Source organism: Humulus lupulus, chromosome 2, assembly GCF_963169125.1.
Source record: "Humulus lupulus chromosome 2, drHumLupu1.1, whole genome shotgun sequence".
Lineage (NCBI taxonomy): Eukaryota > Viridiplantae > Streptophyta > Magnoliopsida > Rosales > Cannabaceae > Humulus > Humulus lupulus.
Genome location: NC_084794.1, coordinates 71,459,782 through 71,481,691, shown reverse-complemented (window position 1 = coordinate 71,481,691; position 21,910 = coordinate 71,459,782). Strand labels below are relative to the sequence as shown.

Below are 21,910 nucleotides of genomic sequence, written 5' to 3'. Positions count from 1 at the left end.
CTCATTTTAACCGAATCATAATCTGATAATGATTCAATAAAAATTATGAAAGATGTTGAGTTTAATTTTTTTTTATTATTATTATTATTTTAGAAAAGACGCATATCTTTCATTGAGTTTAAAAGAATATTTAGAATTTAGGTTTAAGACAAAATATAAATATTTATGTCTTGTACGATTTTTTATATGAAAAAATATATAATTTTTTACAATTTATGTTAAAAAATAATTACTGTTTTTTGTTTGCATTTTTATAATATTTAGTGTATATCTCTTCTATATAAAAATGTGTAGATAACAGAAATTATTGGTTTCAACAGTTTTTTATTTTTTTTCTTAATTTTAACAGAATATTTTTATAAAATTACATAAATAAATAATTAAATAAATTAAAATAAAATATTTTACAATAATAATTATTTAAAAATAATAAAACCTTACATTTTATATCTTAAATAAAATTTAAACTTAACGTATTAGAATAATATCATATTAAATATATAATATAATATAATCTACTATCAACTAGCGACAAACTTAAATTTAAAATCTAAGTATAATGTTAATATTATATTAAACATGTAATATATAATCGTTTATTGTCACTGTCAAATTAAAAAACGAGAACAAACATAAACTTATTTAAAAAAAAAATAATTAATATATGATATTGTTAAGATATTTTATGATAATTTAAATAATTAAATCATACTTATTAAAAAATAATAAATGCATACATATCATTTTTTTTATCTTATAAATTTTTGTGATAATTTATTTTTTATCAAGTGATTTGAGCTCATTTTCTTCTTCAAATTCATCAAATGACATTGTGACATATATTAGAAACTAAAAATAGTTGATGCATGTATATTATTGTCTACACTATGACTTTTTCTATTTTTATTTTATTTCTATTATTAATTTTTTTAAATATTATTGTAATTTATATATATATACATGTCATGTAGCTATATAAATATATATTTATGTTAATGTTGTATTTAGGTATTATATATGTAAAAATTATTGATATAAATAACTTTTCAAGAAAATGATGCAAGAGTGTATACTCTTGAACTCATAGAGCGAGACCCTAAAATAAGTTCAAGAAGCTATGAAGAGTAATAAACTCTTAAAGGAAAGATGGACAGAGGGGAGTTGGCTGATAATGATGGAGAGTAACGATAGCATAATATCAATTTTTCAGTCTCGTCATCAAAAGCGGCTTCCAATTGTTCGAAAATTCTCAGCTATATGGGGGTTGGACGGTGAGCAAAAATAATTATATGTACTATAAAATTATAATACATTCTATTATATATATATTTAAAAAACTGTAAATTATTTTTTTATTAAAATTATAAATAATGTTTACAAATTTAAACTAAATAAATATATATTAGGAAAAAAAAAATTTTAAAAAATAGATAGACCGTATATTTCAATAAAATTATATTTTCGAATTATTTTGAAATCATAAGAAAATTGATAAAAAAAATCCCTATAAAATAATACATGCGTATTTATATTTGTGATACCACCGACTCAAATTTGTGTAACAAAAAATAGACACAAGACAAGTAAGGAATGGCGTGATGACACGCGACAAATGAAGCGAGTGGAGTGGAGTGGAGTGGAGAGAAAATTGGGTGTGGAAAATATAGCGAGCAAAACAGGGTAATATATATTGATGGCTATGGCTATGGCTATGGCAATGCGTGGAATGGAATAGAATAGAATGTAATTGAATTGGAGCTACTCAGTCATTCAAGCATTGAATCCCGCGTTCGCCGTTCCATCATACATCATCCAAACATACCCTCTCTCTTCTCAAATTTTCTCACTTTCACATCTCTTTTTTTTTTTTGTATGCTTACAATTATTCATTTTCATTTTCTTTTTTCTTTCTTTCTTTTCTCATTATAATATTAATTAACCATATTATATATTTATGATAAACATTCTCAACAAGAATTTGAGTCTTGATCATAACTCAATTCGTTGCATCTCATTCGGAACTTTCTCTCTAAATCTCTTTCAGAGAGAAAAAAAAATATAAGAGAGAGTAAGTTTTGAATAGGAGGAGGTGGTCGTCGTGGTGGGCACCGGTGAAAATAGTCTATACTATAGCCTTAGTTATTTGACTTTCATCAGAGTCGCATTGCTTTTCTTCTTTCTTCACTTTTTGAGCTCTTTTGTTTTTCTCTCTTCTAAACCTTTCCTTCGACCCCATCGTGTTCGCCACTTCTTTCTCAATCTTCAACATCGTCCTATACCAACTGCTTCTTCTTCCTCGTTGTCGTTTTTTTTCTTTGTAACGCCTCTGTTTTCTTGCAACGACATATATGTTTATATAATTGACATTTGAGGTGGTTTGTAATTTATTAAAGCCGAATTCGCAACTGGGTTTCGATAATTTCGAGTTCTTCTTTGTTTATTTGGTAGCAAATTAATGCAAGTATCCACGTTTCCATCAATCTTTGGTTCTGTTTCTCTCGTTGTACAAAAAATCCAACATTGGATTTGTAAATGAGAAAGGTTTTCAAGGCTGAGTTTTTAGGGTCCGAAACACGTTCTGGGCCACCAAGAAAGGAAGGTTCGTAGTTGTATTCTCTCTTTTTTCACATTTTTCTTTTTTTTTATTGCTCCATTTTCATGGAAGTTGCGCCAAAAGGTTCCTTGTCCAGCTCATCCAATCCAGGAATGTTCTTCTAATAAATCAGGTTTTTAATAACTTAATCCCAGCTTTCCAAACCCAAATCTTTTTCTGTAATTTAATCCGTTGGTTCGTGTTTTGCTTCATTTCAACACAACCTGGTTTGTTGGTGTATTCATTTGGGGTTGATGGGTTGCGCAAGCTCTAAGCAAAAGCGATGCCGGAACTGCCAGGGCCCTTATTCACCGGTGCCGCGAAGTTACTCAATGCACGTCCACCACCCGCCGGAGAAGAAAGGCGACAGCTATCATTTGGTCGCCCTTACCTCCTCCACCTTGGGCTCTATCATGCTCGAATCCGCCTTTCAAAACGACAACAACCACAACCATGACGACCGTGACCGCGACCACAAGGTAACCTGTAATGGGTTCGATCATAAAAATGATAATCTCAATAGCAAAGACTTTGCAGTCGGACTTGTTGAGGCCAAGACTTGGTCTAATATGATAAACGAAAAAATCCCAAAAGTGGTTCCCAAGACTCCGATCAGAACACCTCCAGGAGAGCCTGAAACGATTAATGCTTGGGAATTAATGGAAGGTCTTGAAGATATTAGCCCTTTCAGGTCACCCATTCACGTTCGAAGCTTCTCCTTTGATATTGTTCGAGATCCAAATCCAATGCCCACTTCTCCTTTAAATCGTCCCAAATCACGGTTTCAAGAGAATAACGTTTCGGCTTCGCCCAAGCCCATGTGGCTTCATTTGTCAAACAAAGAAGACTTGAATTCAAATTCAAATTCTGGAGTTACTGAATTTGATCCTGAAATCATCTCCAGTTTCAGAAAATCGCTTGAGGAGCTCTCCCCAGATCATGAAAAGCATCTGGGCACGGCTGGAAACGACTTGTCAATGGATACAGAGATGGAAAACGACACATTTGAAGATAAAAAATGGCCATCGTACGACAAAGTTAAAGAGAAGCTAATTCTCTACTTCACGAGCCTACGAGGGGTTAGGAAGACGTACGAGGATTGCTGCAATGTGAGGGTGATCCTAAAAAGCCTCGGTGTAAGGGTAGATGAGCGCGATGTTTCAATGCATTCGGGGTTCAAAGATGAGCTTAAAGAGCTTTTGAAAGATGGCTTCCATGGAGGTGGTTTGCCAAGAGTGTTTATGGGGAACAAATACATTGGTGGAGCTGATGAAATCAGAAGATTAAACGAGGATGGTCAGCTAGAAAAGTTGCTCGAATGCTGTGAAAAGATTGATGATGACTGCGGAGATGGTGGTGGAGCTTGTGAGGCTTGTGGGGATGTAAGGTTTGTGCCATGTGAGACATGTTCAGGGAGCTGTAAAATATACTATGAAGCAGAGGAAGAAGAACAACAAGAACAAGAAGATTATGGGTTTCAGCGTTGTCCTGATTGTAATGAGAATGGCCTTGTACGCTGTCCCATTTGTTGTGATTAGATCAATAACTTGTGACATTATAATTAACAAGGTAACCTTCTTCCATTTTTGTTGAAGTTCCTTTCCTTTTCTTTTTTGGCTTGGTGAGTTGTTTTTGTTGTACAGTTTATAGTTTTTCATTTTGGTCATGTTTGAGAGAAGAGATCAATGAGGGAAAGAAAAAAAAAGAACTGTAATGGGAATCAGTGAAGAATGTTGTTCCAAAACAGATTCCCTCAACCTTGTAGTGTGTCATTACAACTTGTATAATTTCATTTCCAGAAATACAGAAAAGAAAAAGGCTTGTATACTTTAATTTTTTTTTTCTTTTGTCCATTTACGGAAATTCGATAAGATATATGAAATGTGCATGAACGGTTTCCCCATTTTTATTGTTTAGTTTTACTATTAGATAGCAAAACCAAAATTTGAGGGGCTTTGAGTTTCACATTAATATTTAAAAACAAACAAAGGCAGTCCTTGTATAAATGATCAACTTATTCCTTAGGCTTTTATTAAAAGAGACCTTATAATTATCGGTCTATGAGACTAACTCTATGCCTAATAATAAAATGCCATGTTAGCCTAATAACACTAGAGTTCTTTTAGCTCCATAACCAATCCTTGCTAATTTCAAATTTGATTGTAAAAAGAGAAATGCCAAATATTATGTATTACATTCTTTTTTGTACTTTCTTTTTTTTTTTTTCTGTAGTCTCTCAAATCAACAAATGATATGTGTTTTTCACTAATGATTTAATATGGATAAATGAAAGTGTAAAATATAGTGCAATAGGAGTTTCCTTATATCATAGATATAAATACAACAACCCATAGTTCCATTTATGAAATCTTTGACTCATTCTTAGTCCATGGTGTTATTCTTTGGAAGTAATCTTGGTTTTATTTTATATTCACGTATCATTACTTTTTAATTTAATATCTCTAAACTAGGCTATGGGAGTAAACGTTTCAAACATATTTATTTAATATACAAAGAAAAATCACATTAGGTGAAGAACTTTTGAAGCGGCGTCGGCAAGTGACTATAAAGAAATTGACGTAGTCAATCTAGTATTTTTGAAATCGACCAAGTAAAAAAGGAATAAGCCCCATGAAAATATCGTAGCCCCCAATCATCTAAATGCTACCAGGCAACTCTGAAATTAAAATAATAAAACTAACAAAACCATTTTATAATGTTCTCAACCACTCACAAGGACGGCAGACCAATCACTAATTCCCTATATTAAATTCTAATAATTCGAATTCTACAAATAAAAAAGAGACTGCCCACTTAATGTGACGCCATAACGTAACACTAGATTATACATTTAGATGATCAAAAAACAACATGAGGCATTGGAAAACAATATTTAACACTTGGTGAATTTGACCAAGTTCTGTCACGGACTCTGCTTTTTGAATCTCTGAAGTCATATATATTATGAGAAGAACTTTGAGATACCATTTTCAAAGATGTGTTCAGAAACGGCGCTAGGATTAAATATAATGATTAATAGGTGTCATTAACATAAGGTGACACCAAAATAATAGAAAGTAATAAGTGCCTAAGTTGTAAATATCCTTTCCTTCTGTCGTTCACTTTCTCACAAGTCTTACCTTCACCTTTCAAATCTGTCTGGGGTATCAAAATTGACATGGGCCTTAGAGTTAGACCCCATGAAATCACAATGACACTTCACCTTCTAATCTACTCAAGATAGTGTCGTTTTGGGTTGGATTGTTAACAGTGTGAGGCCAATAATGGCTGCCCCCAAAACACAAATAAGGAGGTAAATACATAAGTTACTTTAGTAATGAACAATATGAGTTGAGCTTCTTCATTTCTTTCCTGTTGTCCCCAAAAAACACATGTGCAATCAATGCTACAAAAAAAAAAAGGAGGGGTCTTATTGATTTATGGTGGAAATGACGTTGACAAGGTGGGTAGTATCCGTTCTTGCCACATAAAGGCTTCTCTTTCTCTCCTTGTAAAACTAATTTTTGGGGGAAAAAAAGAGTGACTCAGAGTTGTCTGGTTGTCGTGTACTGGGATAATAAACATTGTTGGTGAGCTTTGTTTTCAGGAAATTTTCTTATCCTATTTGGATTAGCATGCTCGGCATATTAATCGGATTCTCGGGAAAATGACATCCCATATGGCGAAATAGAAGGAAACTGATTCGTGCTTTTTGACTGGAAAAATAATAATAAGATTGAGTCCAAGTTAGTGGATGTTGTTTTGTGCTTGTTTGCACTAAAAATCATTTGAATTAATGCTGTAACACAACTCAAAAGGTGAGAAAATAAGTAATGGAATTTGATGATAGTACGCTTGTTGTTACACGTGTCAATGTATATATATATAAATAAGAGAGTGAGATAGCTTTCAAAGACGCAAAATTAGTGCATGGAGAAGTGGTTGATTTATTTAACTACACTCATATATGATGAGGTGGTTTGATCCTTCAAATGGAAGCACTATGGTTCAACGTTGGAGCAACACGAAGTTGTTGGGCGTTAAAGAAAACAAAACAAGTTGTTGGGAGATGAGTTGAGGGCAATTAAATTGGTTGGCAGATAAAGAAGACGAGCATTAGAAGATTAGAGTTGGGAATTTCATTATTAATTTTAAAGCTTAAAGCAGAGAAGTACTGTACTTGTTTCATAATAATAAAAGGTTGACAATTTGAGAGAGAATGAAAGAAATTGGTGTTGATACATTAGATATCATCTTCTATAGATGCCAAGGGAAGTCAACTCCCTTGGTTTTACATTATTTGGAAAGTCAAACATATTGTTGGATCAGAATAGAATAGATGATGGAGCTCAATAACTATGTCGTTAGTTTGGACTAAACCACAAACATTTTTTTTAAAATCGGAAAACACAAACATTTTACTTGTCACGTTATACTATGGATGTGTCAACGTTGACTTGTGTAAAATACATGTATAACAATGTGTTTAAACTTATTCAAAACGGTCCTAAGAGACTCCAAAAGGGTATGTTGCTAAGTACCATTTTAAAGTCAATGAATCAATAATTTTCAACTTGGGATGGTTTATACTACCATAATTAGAAGAGATTTTATTTGTACATTTTAATATAAAATGAAAACAGATTGCAGAACATTGTTCGTACTTCATGTGTTTGTCTTAGACTTACTTAGCACCGTTACTTCCTAATTCAGACGCAGCTTTAGCAGCGCGATTCAACACGTCTGAAACCCAAAGAGCTCCCTTGGAAAAGTAGGTGCTGTTGACTACAACACTACCAGCTGCCATGGCAGCTCTTCCAGTTACTGATGCAGCTGTTACAGCTGCTGTCCCAGTAACAAAAGCAGCTGACTTGGTTATGTCCGAAACATGAAATTTCTGATCTACGGTTTTAACAGTTTCCATGCTTGCATAAATTGTGTCTGTCAGCCCGATTCTATTGCTAATCTCAGCAACTTTGGCTGCTGCAGTAGCTGAAACGTGATGAGACTCGTCCAAAGCTTTGGCCTTGATTATTGCATCTTTACCTAATACATAACCTTTAGCTAGCATGGTTTTGACAACTTCTTGAGCCACCGTTATAGCTTCGCTAGGGGAAGAAACAAATTGATTTGTACAGTAAACCTGCTAATGTAGTAGAGAAGATTTGAGTGTCATCAATTTTCGAACCTAAATATCATCATCTTCCATTTTAGGCTAACAGATTATAAGAAACTGATGTAGCAAACTCAGAACAAAACTTAGGCCGAGTTCATATGAGTTCCTACAAGTCCAATTTGACATTTTCACCACTAATCTAAGAAACTCAGAGCCAATCTTTCGCAACATATACCAACTCAAGTGGCAGCAGATGTCACCATTTCCAAATCCCACAACCAATGCTCCAACTTGGTCCTATAAACTAATGAAATTCAAGAAACTGAACTTTTACCTTATCTTAATTTTTTTGGTAGAAACATAATTTTTGTCCCCTATGTGAAACTAATGAGAAAACAATATGATAAATATTCGAAAAGCAATCATAGTTGAGGATATACAATGCATTTATAGGTGATTAATATTAAACCAAACCACATATAATTAGTTGCAAAACATGATGCATACCGTTGAGCTAGAATGTCCATCAGGGTTCCATGAAGAATTGTTCCACTGATCAGATTCCTCTCCATAAGTTCCCCAAGCTGATATGTGTACGAGTTGGTCTAATATTGTAGCACCCTGGAAAATCAAAATCCAATCAAGAAGGAAAAAAGTAAACAAATCAACTAGCATTCTAGAAATTAGTCATAATTAGTAACAGTTTCAGCTAGCTCAGTCATCCAAATCGAATATTAAAAAACTTTAACAAAGGAGCCTTGCTCATAAATTTTATACATCCTGAGAATTTAAAATGAGAGGGTTTTAAGAACTTCAAAACTGAGGTGTTACTCTCTTTCTTTCTTCTTGGCACAGTGTAAGATGAATGAATAAACCAATATCCAATAAAGGTTGAGGGAACAGAATATCAAAAGTGAATAACAATCATTGATCAATGTAGCATTTTTGAGGAATGAAAAAGCAAGAGCCAGGAACTATCCATTTTATATTGAGAATTTGGTTTTCAATAACAATTTATAGTGTAAACAGCTACTTACACTGAGCAATACAGCCGTTTCAAGAGCATAAGCATCTCTGAATGTTACATATGCGGTACATGCATATTCACCAGATCTGTTTGCACCATTCAAAGAAACACTCAATACTCAGACATATATAACGAACCATAATAATTTGTGAAGAAACTCAATGAAATCAAATCAAGAAAATATAACTAATTGTTCCAAAAAAAAATAATAAAGATGCCTTTTACTTGTGTAGATAACAGTATCAATCGCCATGATGGACATAATGAACCAAGACCCTTGAAGAGTTTCACACCAGAAAAACTAAATATGAAGTTGAACTTTGAAAGTCATATGATGCAAGGCATTCAAGTATGTTTCTATTGTATAAAAAACAAAAATGACAGAGTAAAATCTATAAAAGTTTTTGAGAGTTTCCCAAAAAATTTGGAGCTCGGATATTGGTACCAACTTTTGAATGTTAAATAATGAATATGAAGGCAGTTATTGCTGGTTCAAAGCATGTTTAGTCATCAAATGCATCTTGACAGACCATTTAGCATACAAGTGGGGTCATTATGCTTATAAAACCAGGTTATTGATAATATTATTCAGAATAAAGCAGCAAGAAGCTTTATTTACATCATAGCTAAAAATCTAATCATAGCATAAGTTGCACGGATTGCTTTAAAATATTATGAACTTGTAGTAAAGACTAAGTAAACAAGATTGATCTCAATTGATACCCAATCATCTTTTTGAAATGGAAAAGGTTACAGTAAGATGTGAAAGTGTTTTAACATAGATGTGGATAGTAATTGTAGAAAGTGTAAGCATAGAGGTGAAAGGTCTAAGTAACATGAGGTTCTATCTCAAAACTAATTGGTAATGAGTAAAGTAACTCATACTCTTATATATAGTTGAATGTGCTCACACACTTTCCATGTGGGACACACTAACAAAACAAAGGGTTCAGTGGGCAATAATGACTATGATTGTTTATGAGTAATTAAGAGTATGGATAATGGACTCTACCTGATGATTTCAACATGCTCAATTGCACCACAATGAGAGAAGAAATCATAAACATCCTTCTCAGTTGCATTAGGAGATAAGCATGTAACTTCTGCTGTGTAACCACCAGTGTGCATTGTTTTCAACACTAAAATACAAAAAGTAAACAAAGTGAGACTGAGTGAACCTGTGAAAAGGGACTCACCAACAAATACAGAAACTAGAAAAACATTAGGTTTACATAGCAAAGGAAGTGATAATGCATATTAAACATTGGCAAACATTACATTAGAATGAAGGCACTGTATTTCTTCTTTCTTTCTTTCTTTATTTCTGTTTTTTCACTAGAATGTAGATGACCATGTTTTTTTCTCAAAGAAGAAACAAAAGAGATAAGGGAAATGTCAGAAACAGATGGAAGATGTTATCACATTGGGACAGTTCCCTAAACGTATTGAATCTTAATTGTTTCAGTAACCCTTAGTGGTCCATAGTCCATACCATTCCAAAATGGCCCGGTTTTGTTTAACATCTAGTGAAACAATGTATTGTGTAGCTGCCATAAGATGATGCATTTAACTATTATATTGCCTTAGTCCAATAAATTTACAGGCAGCACAGAGTGTCCACCAGAATTCTGAGGAGTCAGTAGATATGGTACTTGAAAAAAGAAAACCTGTTCATTATATCTTGAGAATGAAAGAAGCATGTGGATTCACTAAATGTTATCCTATCATAACACTCTAAGAAAGTCAAGCTTTTTAATTGTATCTTTCTTGATCAATAATAAGAAATTCAACTTGGAAATGATATCACTTATCAGAGTATATCTTTTCATGAAAAAGCAAGTCATTTTACTGAGTAATCTAAGAAAGTTCATAGCATTATTAGGAAGAAACCTCAACTAAGAAATTCCAAAAGTGGGAATAATGTTCCATTTTCTCTCTGAGTTATTGCAACAAAATGATTACAGATCATCAGGGCTTGAAAGGGTTGTCCTGTTTATAATGAATTTGAATAGCTAAGCAAAGAAATTTATGAAATTAAAAAAGAAAGAAAAAGCACATCTAATATAATAATAAATAAATAACCGAAACTTAGAGTGTGAAAATGACATCACAAAAACAAATTCAAACCTAGAACAGATAGATGATGACTAAACATTAAAAATTCATGAACTATAACACGAAAATAACAAATCAAACCACTCATATATTTAATAATAATTTACTATATTATGATTATAAAATAAAAATATAAGAAGCACAGTAGAAAAATATTGGATAAGTAACAAGGTTCGGCTTTGCTAACCTGTTCTGTTATGTTCTTCAGCAAAGGCGAAAAGCTTATGAGAGAAGACAGAAGAGAGAGAGAGAGAGATTGGAGAAGAGAAAGAGGAGAGAGAGAGAGAGAGAGCGTCGGCAGTGGCACAGCAACTAACTGGGGCCTCCTTATATTACACGTGCACTCAGGGGGGTCTACCAAGGGAATGAATAATCCCACGCTCAACCTACGAGCGTGTGATACACACCACAACTAAGGGTTCTGCAAGTGGGGGATAGAGCGTGAGTGGGAGTCGCTTTGGAAAGCGCGTGAGGTTATCCTGAGAACGCCGTCGCTGGTTTGTGGAATGTGATTGGTGCGGAATCTTATTTGGGATTTGAATCATTAAAGTGAAGAAATGGTCGGCAAGACGGTGGCGTTTTCTCTAAGTACGGTGAATTCCATGTCTAACTAACATAAAGTAAAAACACTTTATTTATGTATATTCTTTTTTTTAATGAATTATTTATGTATATTCATGACTTTTTTCCCATACTTTTTCTAAATAAATATTTTATTGCATCTTTTTAAAAAAATATTATAAATTAAAATTTAAAAAAATTATATCAACTCTTACATTTTATTATTTTAAAACCTTCTATTTAATATTATATAGAAAACTAGTTGTCATATTCTTCTCATATTTTATATAGTTTTAATTTTTTTTTTTAATTTGATAAATAATTTTATGAAAATTATACATTGAGATAGTGAGTTAGGAAATATAATTTATTGTTTAAAATTATTTTGTCAATTCGCAATAACATATATTTATAAATAATTAATTAATTAGTAAAGTATAAAAAGTGAGGGAAAAAGTGTAAATAGAGTCCCTCTATTAGTCATTGTAAAAAAGTAGGGGGAAAGTGTAAATAGAAATAAAATATACTACTCATTGTAATTTTTGATGACTTGTTTTATCATATTAATTTTTTAGATATTGTATTTTAATAAATTATTTTTTAGACTATGTATTTTATAAAATGATTGAAATAGACCCTTAAATTAAATTTTGATAAAGAAAAAGATTGAATATGAAAAAATAATTGTTAGGGAGAATGATTTAATTTTGTTCTGAATTGTTAGTTTGACCAAAATCAGGTTTAAGGGTCTATTTGAACAATTTTACAAAATTCAGGGTCCCCAATCACAAGCCTAGCTCGTTGTCCTCTACTTCGAGTCTTCAACCCAAGCAAAGTGTCGCCTTCAACTAGACGACTTGGACCTAGATGGTGAGAGAAGAAGGTAGAGAGAAAAGGAAATGGGTACAAGGGGAATAGAGAAGAGAACAAAGAAAGAAAGAGAGAAGGAGGCAGTTGGGTGAGGGAGGCAGAGAATGTGTGAGAGAGAGAAGAGGGTTTTAACTTTTAAAAATAATAATAAAAGATTATGATCAAAATAATAATAATAAATATATATAATTATATAGAGAGAGAAATGTGAATGAGGTCTAAATTCTGTTTTTTTTAATACATTCAACGTCTCCCATACGAAGATGTTGCACATGTGACACGTTTTTTGTGGGGAGATATTACATATAAGCCCAAAACGAGTTGTGGGATCTACCTAGTCTACTTGCAACATCTCCTTTCATTTTAGGGTGCATTTGAAAGGTACTATGTAATTGGAATTGAATGTAATTCAGAGTAATTACTTGATTTGGCATATTTGTTTGACCATCTAATTACACAATAACTATGTAATTAGAGGTAATTGAGGGGTCTCAATTACACTCTCCAATTCTTATAGTCCCAATGAAAATTAGGTGTAATTACACTGTGTAAATACTAATTAATATCAATTTTAAACAGTATTGATTAAGTAATATTATTTTTTATCTGTAATTACTGAATGCTTTGTCAAACATGACAATAGGAATTTATAAGTAATTACCACTTGACATCCAAACACACCTTGTATTTTAAAATATAATGTAATTACTCATAAATGTAATTACTACCCTAGTAATTACACAATTGTTTCCAAACATGCCCTTAATGAGTTACAATTTTAGTCATTAAAAAAAACTTTCAATGTCTCCCAACATATGACATTAAAAACTTCTTCTAAATTTTAATATCTTACACTTATTGTGTAAGACATCACAGGGAGTCATTAAATGTCAAAATTGTTATAGTGGAAGTTCGATGTAACTATAATGAACACAATCATGTAAAAAAACCTGAAATTATATCTTATTCACATGTGTAAAAATGTATGATTCACCGTGATAATGCATAACAATGTTCACTATTGTAGTCTTGCCCATACACATTATATCCAACATTTATAAATCAATGAGTAAATAGCGGCTAAAATATTCAATGCTTTAAAAATGTCGTACTTTTATACTTAATTTTTTTTGCAGTAAATATACCTAATTTTTTAAAATGTTGTATTTTCATACCCAATATTTTTTTAATGTTGTACTTTTATACCTAATTTTTTTATACATGGTAAAAATAGACTAACTTTATATTAAGACATTGGGTATATTTACTACAAAAATAAAATTGGGTATAAAAGTGCAACATCATAAGAACATTGGATATATTTACCATAAAATAAAAGATTGAGAATAAAGTACAATATTTTGAAAATATTAAGTATATATTTACCGTAAAAAATAAGATTGAGTATAAACGTACAACATTTTAAAAATATATAGTATAGAATTATTTTTATATTTATAGAATATCTATATCGAAATCTATCAAATTATATATATATTATATAAAAATTAATGTCATAAATTAAATTTCTGCACATGATACATCTATTTACATAATTGTCATTTTGCTATTGTGTTGTAGTGCCAAATTTCAACCATATATATATTTTTCAACCCTCTTAATTCTATATATGTATAAATAATTAATATTAAAATTCTAAAGGCTAAAGGTAGTTACACTTTCTTCAAACTCAACCTCTTTTTTCTTAATTTTTGTTTGTAATGAGGAAATAAATCGATGACCCGTCACAGTCAAACTGATATAAATCTATATATATATATATATATATATATTTATATACATAGAAAAAAAATGTAGTAGTGGCCCAATGACAGTGGGGCTTGTCTCTATGATTTGATTTTCTAGGCTTTTAGTTTTAGATGAACAATTTAATTTATAGCATGGCATGGCTAGTTAGACACCCTTCCATTATTTCAGCCTGCTTCTTCTACTCAACACACATTCACTAAGTTTGGCCTACGAAGATGATCACATATACCTCTATATATAACACGTTTTCATTTTTCTTTACACACACCACTTTATATATTCCTATGTATTTATCGAAAGTGTGGACTTTTTACTTGTAATTCATTGATTATACACCCCATTATAATCATTTATATAAATCTATATAAAAATGCAACAAAAAAACTCCAAATAATATTTCTTATTTAGTTACGTCAGGATGATGGGCCTTATATAACTGTAATTGTAATATTTTATGATATACATTCAATTTCAACTAAAGTTTTTCCATTCTCGTGCGTTGATAAAACTATATATGTATGAAAATATTCTCACTCGATCATAATTACGCATATGTTTATATATATATATATATATATTGTGAACATGCATCATCAAACCATTCGACAATATTTAAAATTTATAATATTTTATAGCAATTTTGTTTTAACTAAATATACTATATATATATAATCTTATATTATTAAAATAATTTATCTTAACTTTTGTGTTAAGATTTTAATAAAAACTCAAAGATGCTCTTTTTAAATTAAATTAAGTAAAATTAAAAGAAAATAAATCAAAATTAAAAATATATATATAAATGAATAATTTTATAGTATTACTACAAGGCACACCAACATATATATTGTCATTGGTATAATTTAATATCCAACATCACTTATTTCAATTTTAATAAATTAAAATTAAAATATACAAAACTCGATATTTATTTGTACCAACAACAATATAAGATGTTGGAAACTCTAAGATGATCTTTAGGCTTTCTCTAATTTTATTTAATTAAAATTTAATCGGAGCATCTTAAAAATGACTAAAATTAAGACAAATTTATCTTTTTTCTATTTAATTTAAAAATTATATGGTATATATATTATGAAATTTTAAAAGTATAAAATTAAATTAAATATTTGCCTTATAAAAAATTAAATCAAATATTTATTAGCTAAAACTCAAGCATATAAAATAATATAAACTACATTTTTATATAAGGCAAAAAGAAATACAAGTACAATTTCTAATAATAAATAAATCAACATAAACTCAATAGAAAATGCTAGAAATTAAGCCAACCACAAACCATATGGCTAATATAAATGATGTCTACAACATTAATTGTACTGATGAGGATCTTCAATGATATCCATAATAACACTCAACAAAAATTGCAGAATTTTGTGGTCACGGATTCAATGTGAATAAGAACTATAACCACTTTTAATAATAAAAAAATAGCAATAATAACCGCTTTTAATGTTGAAATTTAAGCTTTCCAGTCATTAATTTTATATGCAAAATTCCCTACTTTATGAAAATATGTCGGGCACGGCTAGCTAACCCATCACGTATATCCGTTAAATGTAATTATAAAAAAAATCATATTTTACAATAAATTAAAAAATAGAAAATAAATTACGATTAAAGTTTCTTGCAACGTACGTTCAATTTCCAACTAAAGCTAAAATTTAAGTTAATGGTAAATATATGACAAGAATTATGGGTTGATTTAAGAATTAATTGGTGATTAGTAGAGTTACTTATGTTCTTATTAATGACTCAATATTTTTACACTTGTTACATGTGGGATATCATACTCCAATATATATCCCCTCAAGATGGTAGTGATTTTTCGCTCACCAATCTTGAATCACCAGATCACAAGTGACATTCCCCCTTAAGATGATGGCAATTTTTCGCTCACCAATCTTGAATCACCTGATTACAAATAGCATTTTTCAGCTCGCTTATTTTTTTTGGATCTCAAGTGTCTTTTTTGCACTATGCGGATCTCATGCGACTTAGCTTACTATTTTGATCTCAAGTGTCTTATTGCACTATGCGGATCTCAAGCATTTTTAAAGTTGGCTCACTCTTTGGATCAAATGCATGCTAGGGAATTGACTCGTGATAGCATGACAAGAATTATTGAGCTCCATCTAAAAATTAATTGATGATTAGTAAAATTACATATGTTCTTATTAATGACTCAATATTTTTACACTTATTCTATGTTGGATACATACTCCAATAACATATATGACAAAAATATCTCAATATCTCATTATAACACAAGTGTGATAAGTAATTTATAGATTACGATTCAAATCAAAACAAATGTTGTGATCGCAGTGTTTCACGTGATAATTAATATACATACATGTATGTATGTATGTATGTGTATACATCATAATTGTCCGCATGGTTGATCATAATTAAGGAAAGAGTCCTGATAAGTGTAATCGAGACTTATCAAGCCAAACAATAATGCATATGAAATGTTATCTCCTCTCCTCTCGTGAGAGTCCCTCTCATTAAAAATTTATTTATTTGCTAATTTTAATTGGGACAAATGAAATGCATGCATTACTTTCTCGATATAATATATTTTATATATACCTTCTTGGACAAACCATCGAAAAACCTATATTTTAGTCTTAATTAGCTAGATATATTGATGACTGGGCGGCCGGGGCCTGATCTTTATTTTATTATATATTAATATAATTCTTATTAGTGTGAAAAAATTGACTTGATTTAGCTAATAATTATTATTATAATAATAAACAATTAAGTTTGTCACATAATTAGTTTCGTACGTACACATGTCATTAATTAGCTTTTCATACCCGTTTTTCTTTATCGTGTCTCCTCTCTAATTCTCTTGATAAAAAAAAAAAAAACTCCATTTTGCATGATGTCTTTTACCTAATCGATCTCATATCATTCGAAAAAGTTTGGTTTAATTGAATAGTTGATCAAGTCAAGACCAGTCTAACCCATATTGCCAGTGTAGTTTAAAAAATCTGAAAGAGTACGGAAAGTTTGTCTCCTTAGTTTCTTATATATATATATATATATATATATATAAAGATATTCTCGTGGTTTATAATGGCGTGGGTGACCACCAAATTCATGTAATCATACTATAAGATGTTGTTAAGGCATTTAGTTTAGGCAGTCCATAATATATAATAATTGCTATATTACTTTTTCAAAAAATTTAAACTGATCAGTGTGGATTTAATTTACTGTTATACATATTTTACAGCTACTTTTTTGGACAAAATTATTAAACGAAGACATCTATTTCTATATCCATATATATAAGTCAAAAAAGTTAAGCCGTGCTTAATTATGAATGTTTCATAAGGAAAATCAACTAGCATAGTAAGTAATTATTACTCTTAATTGTATAAACTGATAAGGCATGATGTCTATTAATATATTTATTTATTTAATTATAATCAAGTATGAATTAATTAGTTAATTTATGAATCATTTTAAGTCAGCGATCGGGCCAACTTCAAATTTCAACCAATTTTCAAAGAGTAATAATGGAGATCAAAATATTTTTCTTCATCCCTTTTCAAGAAGTATACACTTCATTATTATTGTTCCTTTCACTGCCAATATATTATATATATGGTCAAATTCAAACTATGAAGTTGTCAACCATAGTTTTGTTATTCCGCTGCTCTAATTGGTTGATTAATTACTAGTTAGGATTATATTAACATTAGTGATGAGAGTTCTTTACGAATATTATTGTTCGATTTATTATGACATTTTAATGTATATATACGCCAAACCCATTGACTTCTATACTTTCTAATTTTTGTCGATTGATTAAAGTGCCCATCTTCTTACATAAGTCCAAAGATTTTGTGTAGACCTATATCTATACCCACAATTTACACGATGTAAGACTATATGAAAAGATGAAAATAGATTATTTTGTAATAAAATGATTTTCTTTCGATAATATTTTGTAAAATACAGTATCGGTATGGAATCTAGATAAGGTGTCAAGATATATAGTAGTGTGTGTCTAATTTTATTTATATATATATATACATAATATGTGAGAATTTTCAATAATATACATTTTGTCTAAAATTCTCAACAAACTAGTGTCGAGAATTTTCGATAGTGCGAAGAAGTTTTTGAAATGATTTTTGACAAAAAAATTATCAAAACAAAACTATCTACAAAGTGACTATAAAAGACCGCTATTTTGGTTAAACACACTCTTACTATTATAATTATAATTAAATTATATGCGCATGACACACACGTATATATATGTGTAAAAATCAACGAAAGTGTTTTTGTCATGGTTCACATATGTAAAGTTACTATCCCAAAGCATTGATCCTTAATTTATCGTTTGTAGAATTGGATCGAGAATCCTTATAATTTACTTTGGATAAATTTCTCTCTCACATGCATGCATGTCTCTCTCTCTCTACTAATTCATTCTTAAATCAATTAATATGATGCTTTTTTATTAATTTACGTGGTGCATTCGACCATCTAAATTTGCCTTGTTCTGATTCTAAGTCAATCTTTCCAACTCAAATAATCCTCATTCGTGCTCTTTTTATTACGTACTTTATATATATATATATTTATATATATGAGCATTATGAGATATTTATTAAATATATTATTACTCGTTTACTTCGTCTCTCATGTAGTCATTAATTGTCGCTTCCTTGTTTCATGGAATAAGGACTCGTTATGATTCTTGATCACTGAACAAATTTCTTGGTGTTCTTCTTACTTTGTCGAAAAAGGGAAAATTATATATGAAAATTAATCCTTAATCGAATATATATATATTTATGTGTGTATTTAATAAGTACTCTTCTTTTTCTAAATCTAGCTCCCTTATATTTTTCATTCTTAATATATCTCTTTTATAGTTCTAGCTACATCAATCCTCTATCTTGCATATAATGTTCTTTATAATTAATTAATTTATTCAATCTTCAAGGAAAATATTAATACATATATATTATTGCTGAATGTGTGAATTAAGAAAATAATAATTATTAAACTCCACACATATATATATATGGCCATATACCTATATAAAATATAAAAATTTATTCTTCTCTTTCACTACGTACGTGCTGTGTTAAAAATGTGTGTGTAACGTACTCTCAAATGTATTAATTGGCAAGTTAAATAGAGAGTAGTAAATTAATGTCGATTTTATTCAATATATGGGTATAATAAGTTGTTATATATTACATATATAATAAGTGCATATATTATATATTTATATCACACTACACTTACCAACAAGCTATAGCTAGATGTGTATATATGCTCAAACTTTCAAACTTCATGGATATGATTTAACACAAATTATTACAAGGATAAGAGAATTACTTTCATTATTTGCTATATTTAAATTGTCTCTGGTGTATATAGATTAATTAGTCATGATGTCTAAACACGATCCAACATAAAGTCAAATCACTCAAAATAAATACTTGTCGCTGTTGGGTAGATGTTGTCTCTTGATCTTATGTTACCGACAAAAAGCTAAAATGATTATTATTTTAAAAACACTAAAATATTAGACACAAATAGTATCCTCTCCTGATTAATTATCCTTTTATATCTAATATATATTGACACTTTGCTTTCCCTTTAATCAATATTAATTAGAGGCAGCGGGAGATACATATATATATAGGAGGAGTGTCTCTATCAATCATTTAAACGCAACATCAAAAAAGCAATATATACTTCTCAATAGTTTGTGCCTTTTGTGTTGTTATTATATATTCAAAAATATATATATAAATATATTATATAAGCTAAAAGGCTATAGGCAATAGCCATAATTATAGATATATAGTACGCGTTGTAATATATAAATCATCTTCATATATATATATATAAGGGATTTGCTATATATAGTGCAAATACCCTAGTTTTTATTAGTACAAAATATGAGCTTAATTACAGTGCTATAGCCGCACAGGAAATAACCTCGTAATGATCATAGGTACGTACATCCCAAACATTTAATAAATGTTGGATCAGACCGAAACATAGAGAAAAACCTAGCCAAACAAAGAGATCATCAACAACTATAAATTTATAATATATATATATATTATATGATATATGATAAATTATAGCATATATATATATATATAGCAAGCTCTAGAGAAAAGAAAGCCCATGCATACATATTGTATGTATAAATATATATAAATAGGAGTAGTTTCTCTGAAATCTCTCTTTCTCTCGCTCTATTGCGTGACTAGGCTCCTAATAATTGCTGCCTCGGCGCTATCAGCGTCAATGGTAGCCAACAGCTGGGACAGACGGTCACTTAGGTCGTCCACTTCTCTGTTTAAGTTCCTGATGTAGTTGCAGGTCTCTTGTAGGACCTTCGATGCTGATACCTGTGCACAACAAAGTCATGTACATAGTATCACAATTTTAAACCATGTCGCTTTCTTCCTCCTAACGAACTTTAAACATTGCATGATATTAATTCATATAAATCTATCATCACATATATATATATATATATAATATTGTGAAAACATTTTTGTCTCAACTAAAATCTATAATAGTATTGGCCTTATCCACGTACGTACAGTCAGTAATATTACACTGAAGTGTATTTATTTACATATATTATATATTCTATTGCTAGCTCAAACAAATTGTATATCATGTATAATATATATATATATGTCCAAGAACTAACAATATATAGTACTACTCTCTCTTAAGGTTTTAATTGATAATTATCATGTATATACGTTACGGAGTACTGCACATGCATATCATGTACATGATACAAATATATGCTATATGTACCTATAAAAGATCAAGTATAATAATTTAAAAACCTCTGATATATGTACTCTCTCCCTGGATACCCGGGTCAAAATTTAGACTACAGCAAGACCAAGAGACCCAAATATAAGTTATACTTTTTTAAAATGTAGCACATGCGTCATGCTAGCTATAGCAAGTTGCATTTTTCCGATTCTGTGTACCGCCTCCTCTTAGGTTTTTGAGAATACATATCATATATGTACTTTTTATATATAGATATACGTATATTTTACAGAGAGAGAGAGAGAGAAAGAAGATCGTAAAAAAGTACCTTGCCGGAGGGCCTATTCCGAATCTCAGGAACGAGTTGGCGTAACTTGGAAACCAGTTCAAGTATTTGGTCATCTGAGATCCTAGAAGACCCCGATTGCCTCGACCTTCTGCTAGACATGTTGATTTAATCTCTAAAGATATAGATATCTAGTACTTGCTTGTGTTTAATATGATCTAAATCTTAGCAAAAAGAGCTCACTTTGGGATTTCAAAAAGAGAAGATATGTATGCAGTAGTAAATTAACAAGTACGGTAGGAAAAAAGAAATACTCGGTGAAAGTACTGGCTAGTCAGAAAAGAGGAAAAGGGGAAAACGCAGGGTTGGGAGGTGACTTTTTTGAGATCAAACTAAGAATAAGTAGTTTAGTTATAAAGAAAGGGGAGAGCTAGCAACTTCAGTAGTTAATTCAGCTGAAGAGAATAAGGACTTGATAGCTAGTTAGCTAGATTTGAATCTATATATCGAAAAACCGGAGAAAGTGATAAGAGTTATAAAGAGGAAGGACCAGAGAGAGAGAGAGAGAGAGTACAATAGCAAAGACAACGATGTTGGAGGTGAAGAAGACAATTGCATTGAAGAAAGCAGTGGACTAGGCTTCATGTCCTAGGAGAGAGAGAGGGTTAGACTTGGTTGTGTAATTGTTTCCAATTGGAGTTGGATCTCAAGTGGGCTTCTAAGAAAATGTTTGTTTTGGAGTTAACAAAGTGGGCC

General features: G+C 30.5%; 3 protein-coding genes across 6 annotated transcripts; 1 reads left to right on the top strand and 2 right to left on the bottom strand.

The window, feature by feature from the left end:
* The first annotated feature begins 1,894 nt into the window (after positions 1-1,894).
* LOC133818010 (uncharacterized protein At5g39865-like) lies at positions 1,895-4,426 on the top strand. The gene has a single exon (XM_062250690.1). It carries the CDS (start codon positions 2,848-2,850, stop codon positions 4,129-4,131), a length of 1,284 nt encoding a protein of 427 aa, XP_062106674.1. The 5' UTR covers positions 1,895-2,847; the 3' UTR covers positions 4,132-4,426.
* A 2,730-nt stretch (positions 4,427-7,156) lies between these two features.
* LOC133818009 (binding partner of ACD11 1) lies at positions 7,157-11,173 on the bottom strand. 4 transcript variants are annotated; one of them, XM_062250686.1, is made up of 5 exons: positions 11,039-11,173; positions 9,749-9,875; positions 8,747-8,822; positions 8,217-8,330; positions 7,157-7,739 (listed from the first exon to the last, which is right to left on the bottom strand). In XM_062250686.1, exons 2-5 carry the CDS (start codon positions 9,862-9,864, stop codon positions 7,278-7,280), a joined length of 768 nt encoding a protein of 255 aa, XP_062106670.1. In that variant the 5' UTR covers positions 9,865-9,875; positions 11,039-11,173; the 3' UTR covers positions 7,157-7,277. The 4 variants fall into 4 exon arrangements, with proteins under 4 accessions (XP_062106670.1, XP_062106673.1, XP_062106672.1 ...); XM_062250689.1 differs by having other exon boundaries at positions 7,157-7,736; XM_062250688.1 differs by lacking the exon at positions 11,039-11,173 and adding an exon at positions 10,627-10,648.
* An 8,763-nt stretch (positions 11,174-19,936) lies between these two features.
* LOC133818008 (transcription factor PRE6-like) lies at positions 19,937-21,693 on the bottom strand. The gene is made up of 2 exons (XM_062250685.1): positions 21,197-21,693; positions 19,937-20,480 (listed from the first exon to the last, which is right to left on the bottom strand). Exons 1-2 carry the CDS (start codon positions 21,314-21,316, stop codon positions 20,325-20,327), a joined length of 276 nt encoding a protein of 91 aa, XP_062106669.1. The 5' UTR covers positions 21,317-21,693; the 3' UTR covers positions 19,937-20,324.
* Between the last annotated feature and the right edge of the window lie 217 nt (positions 21,694-21,910).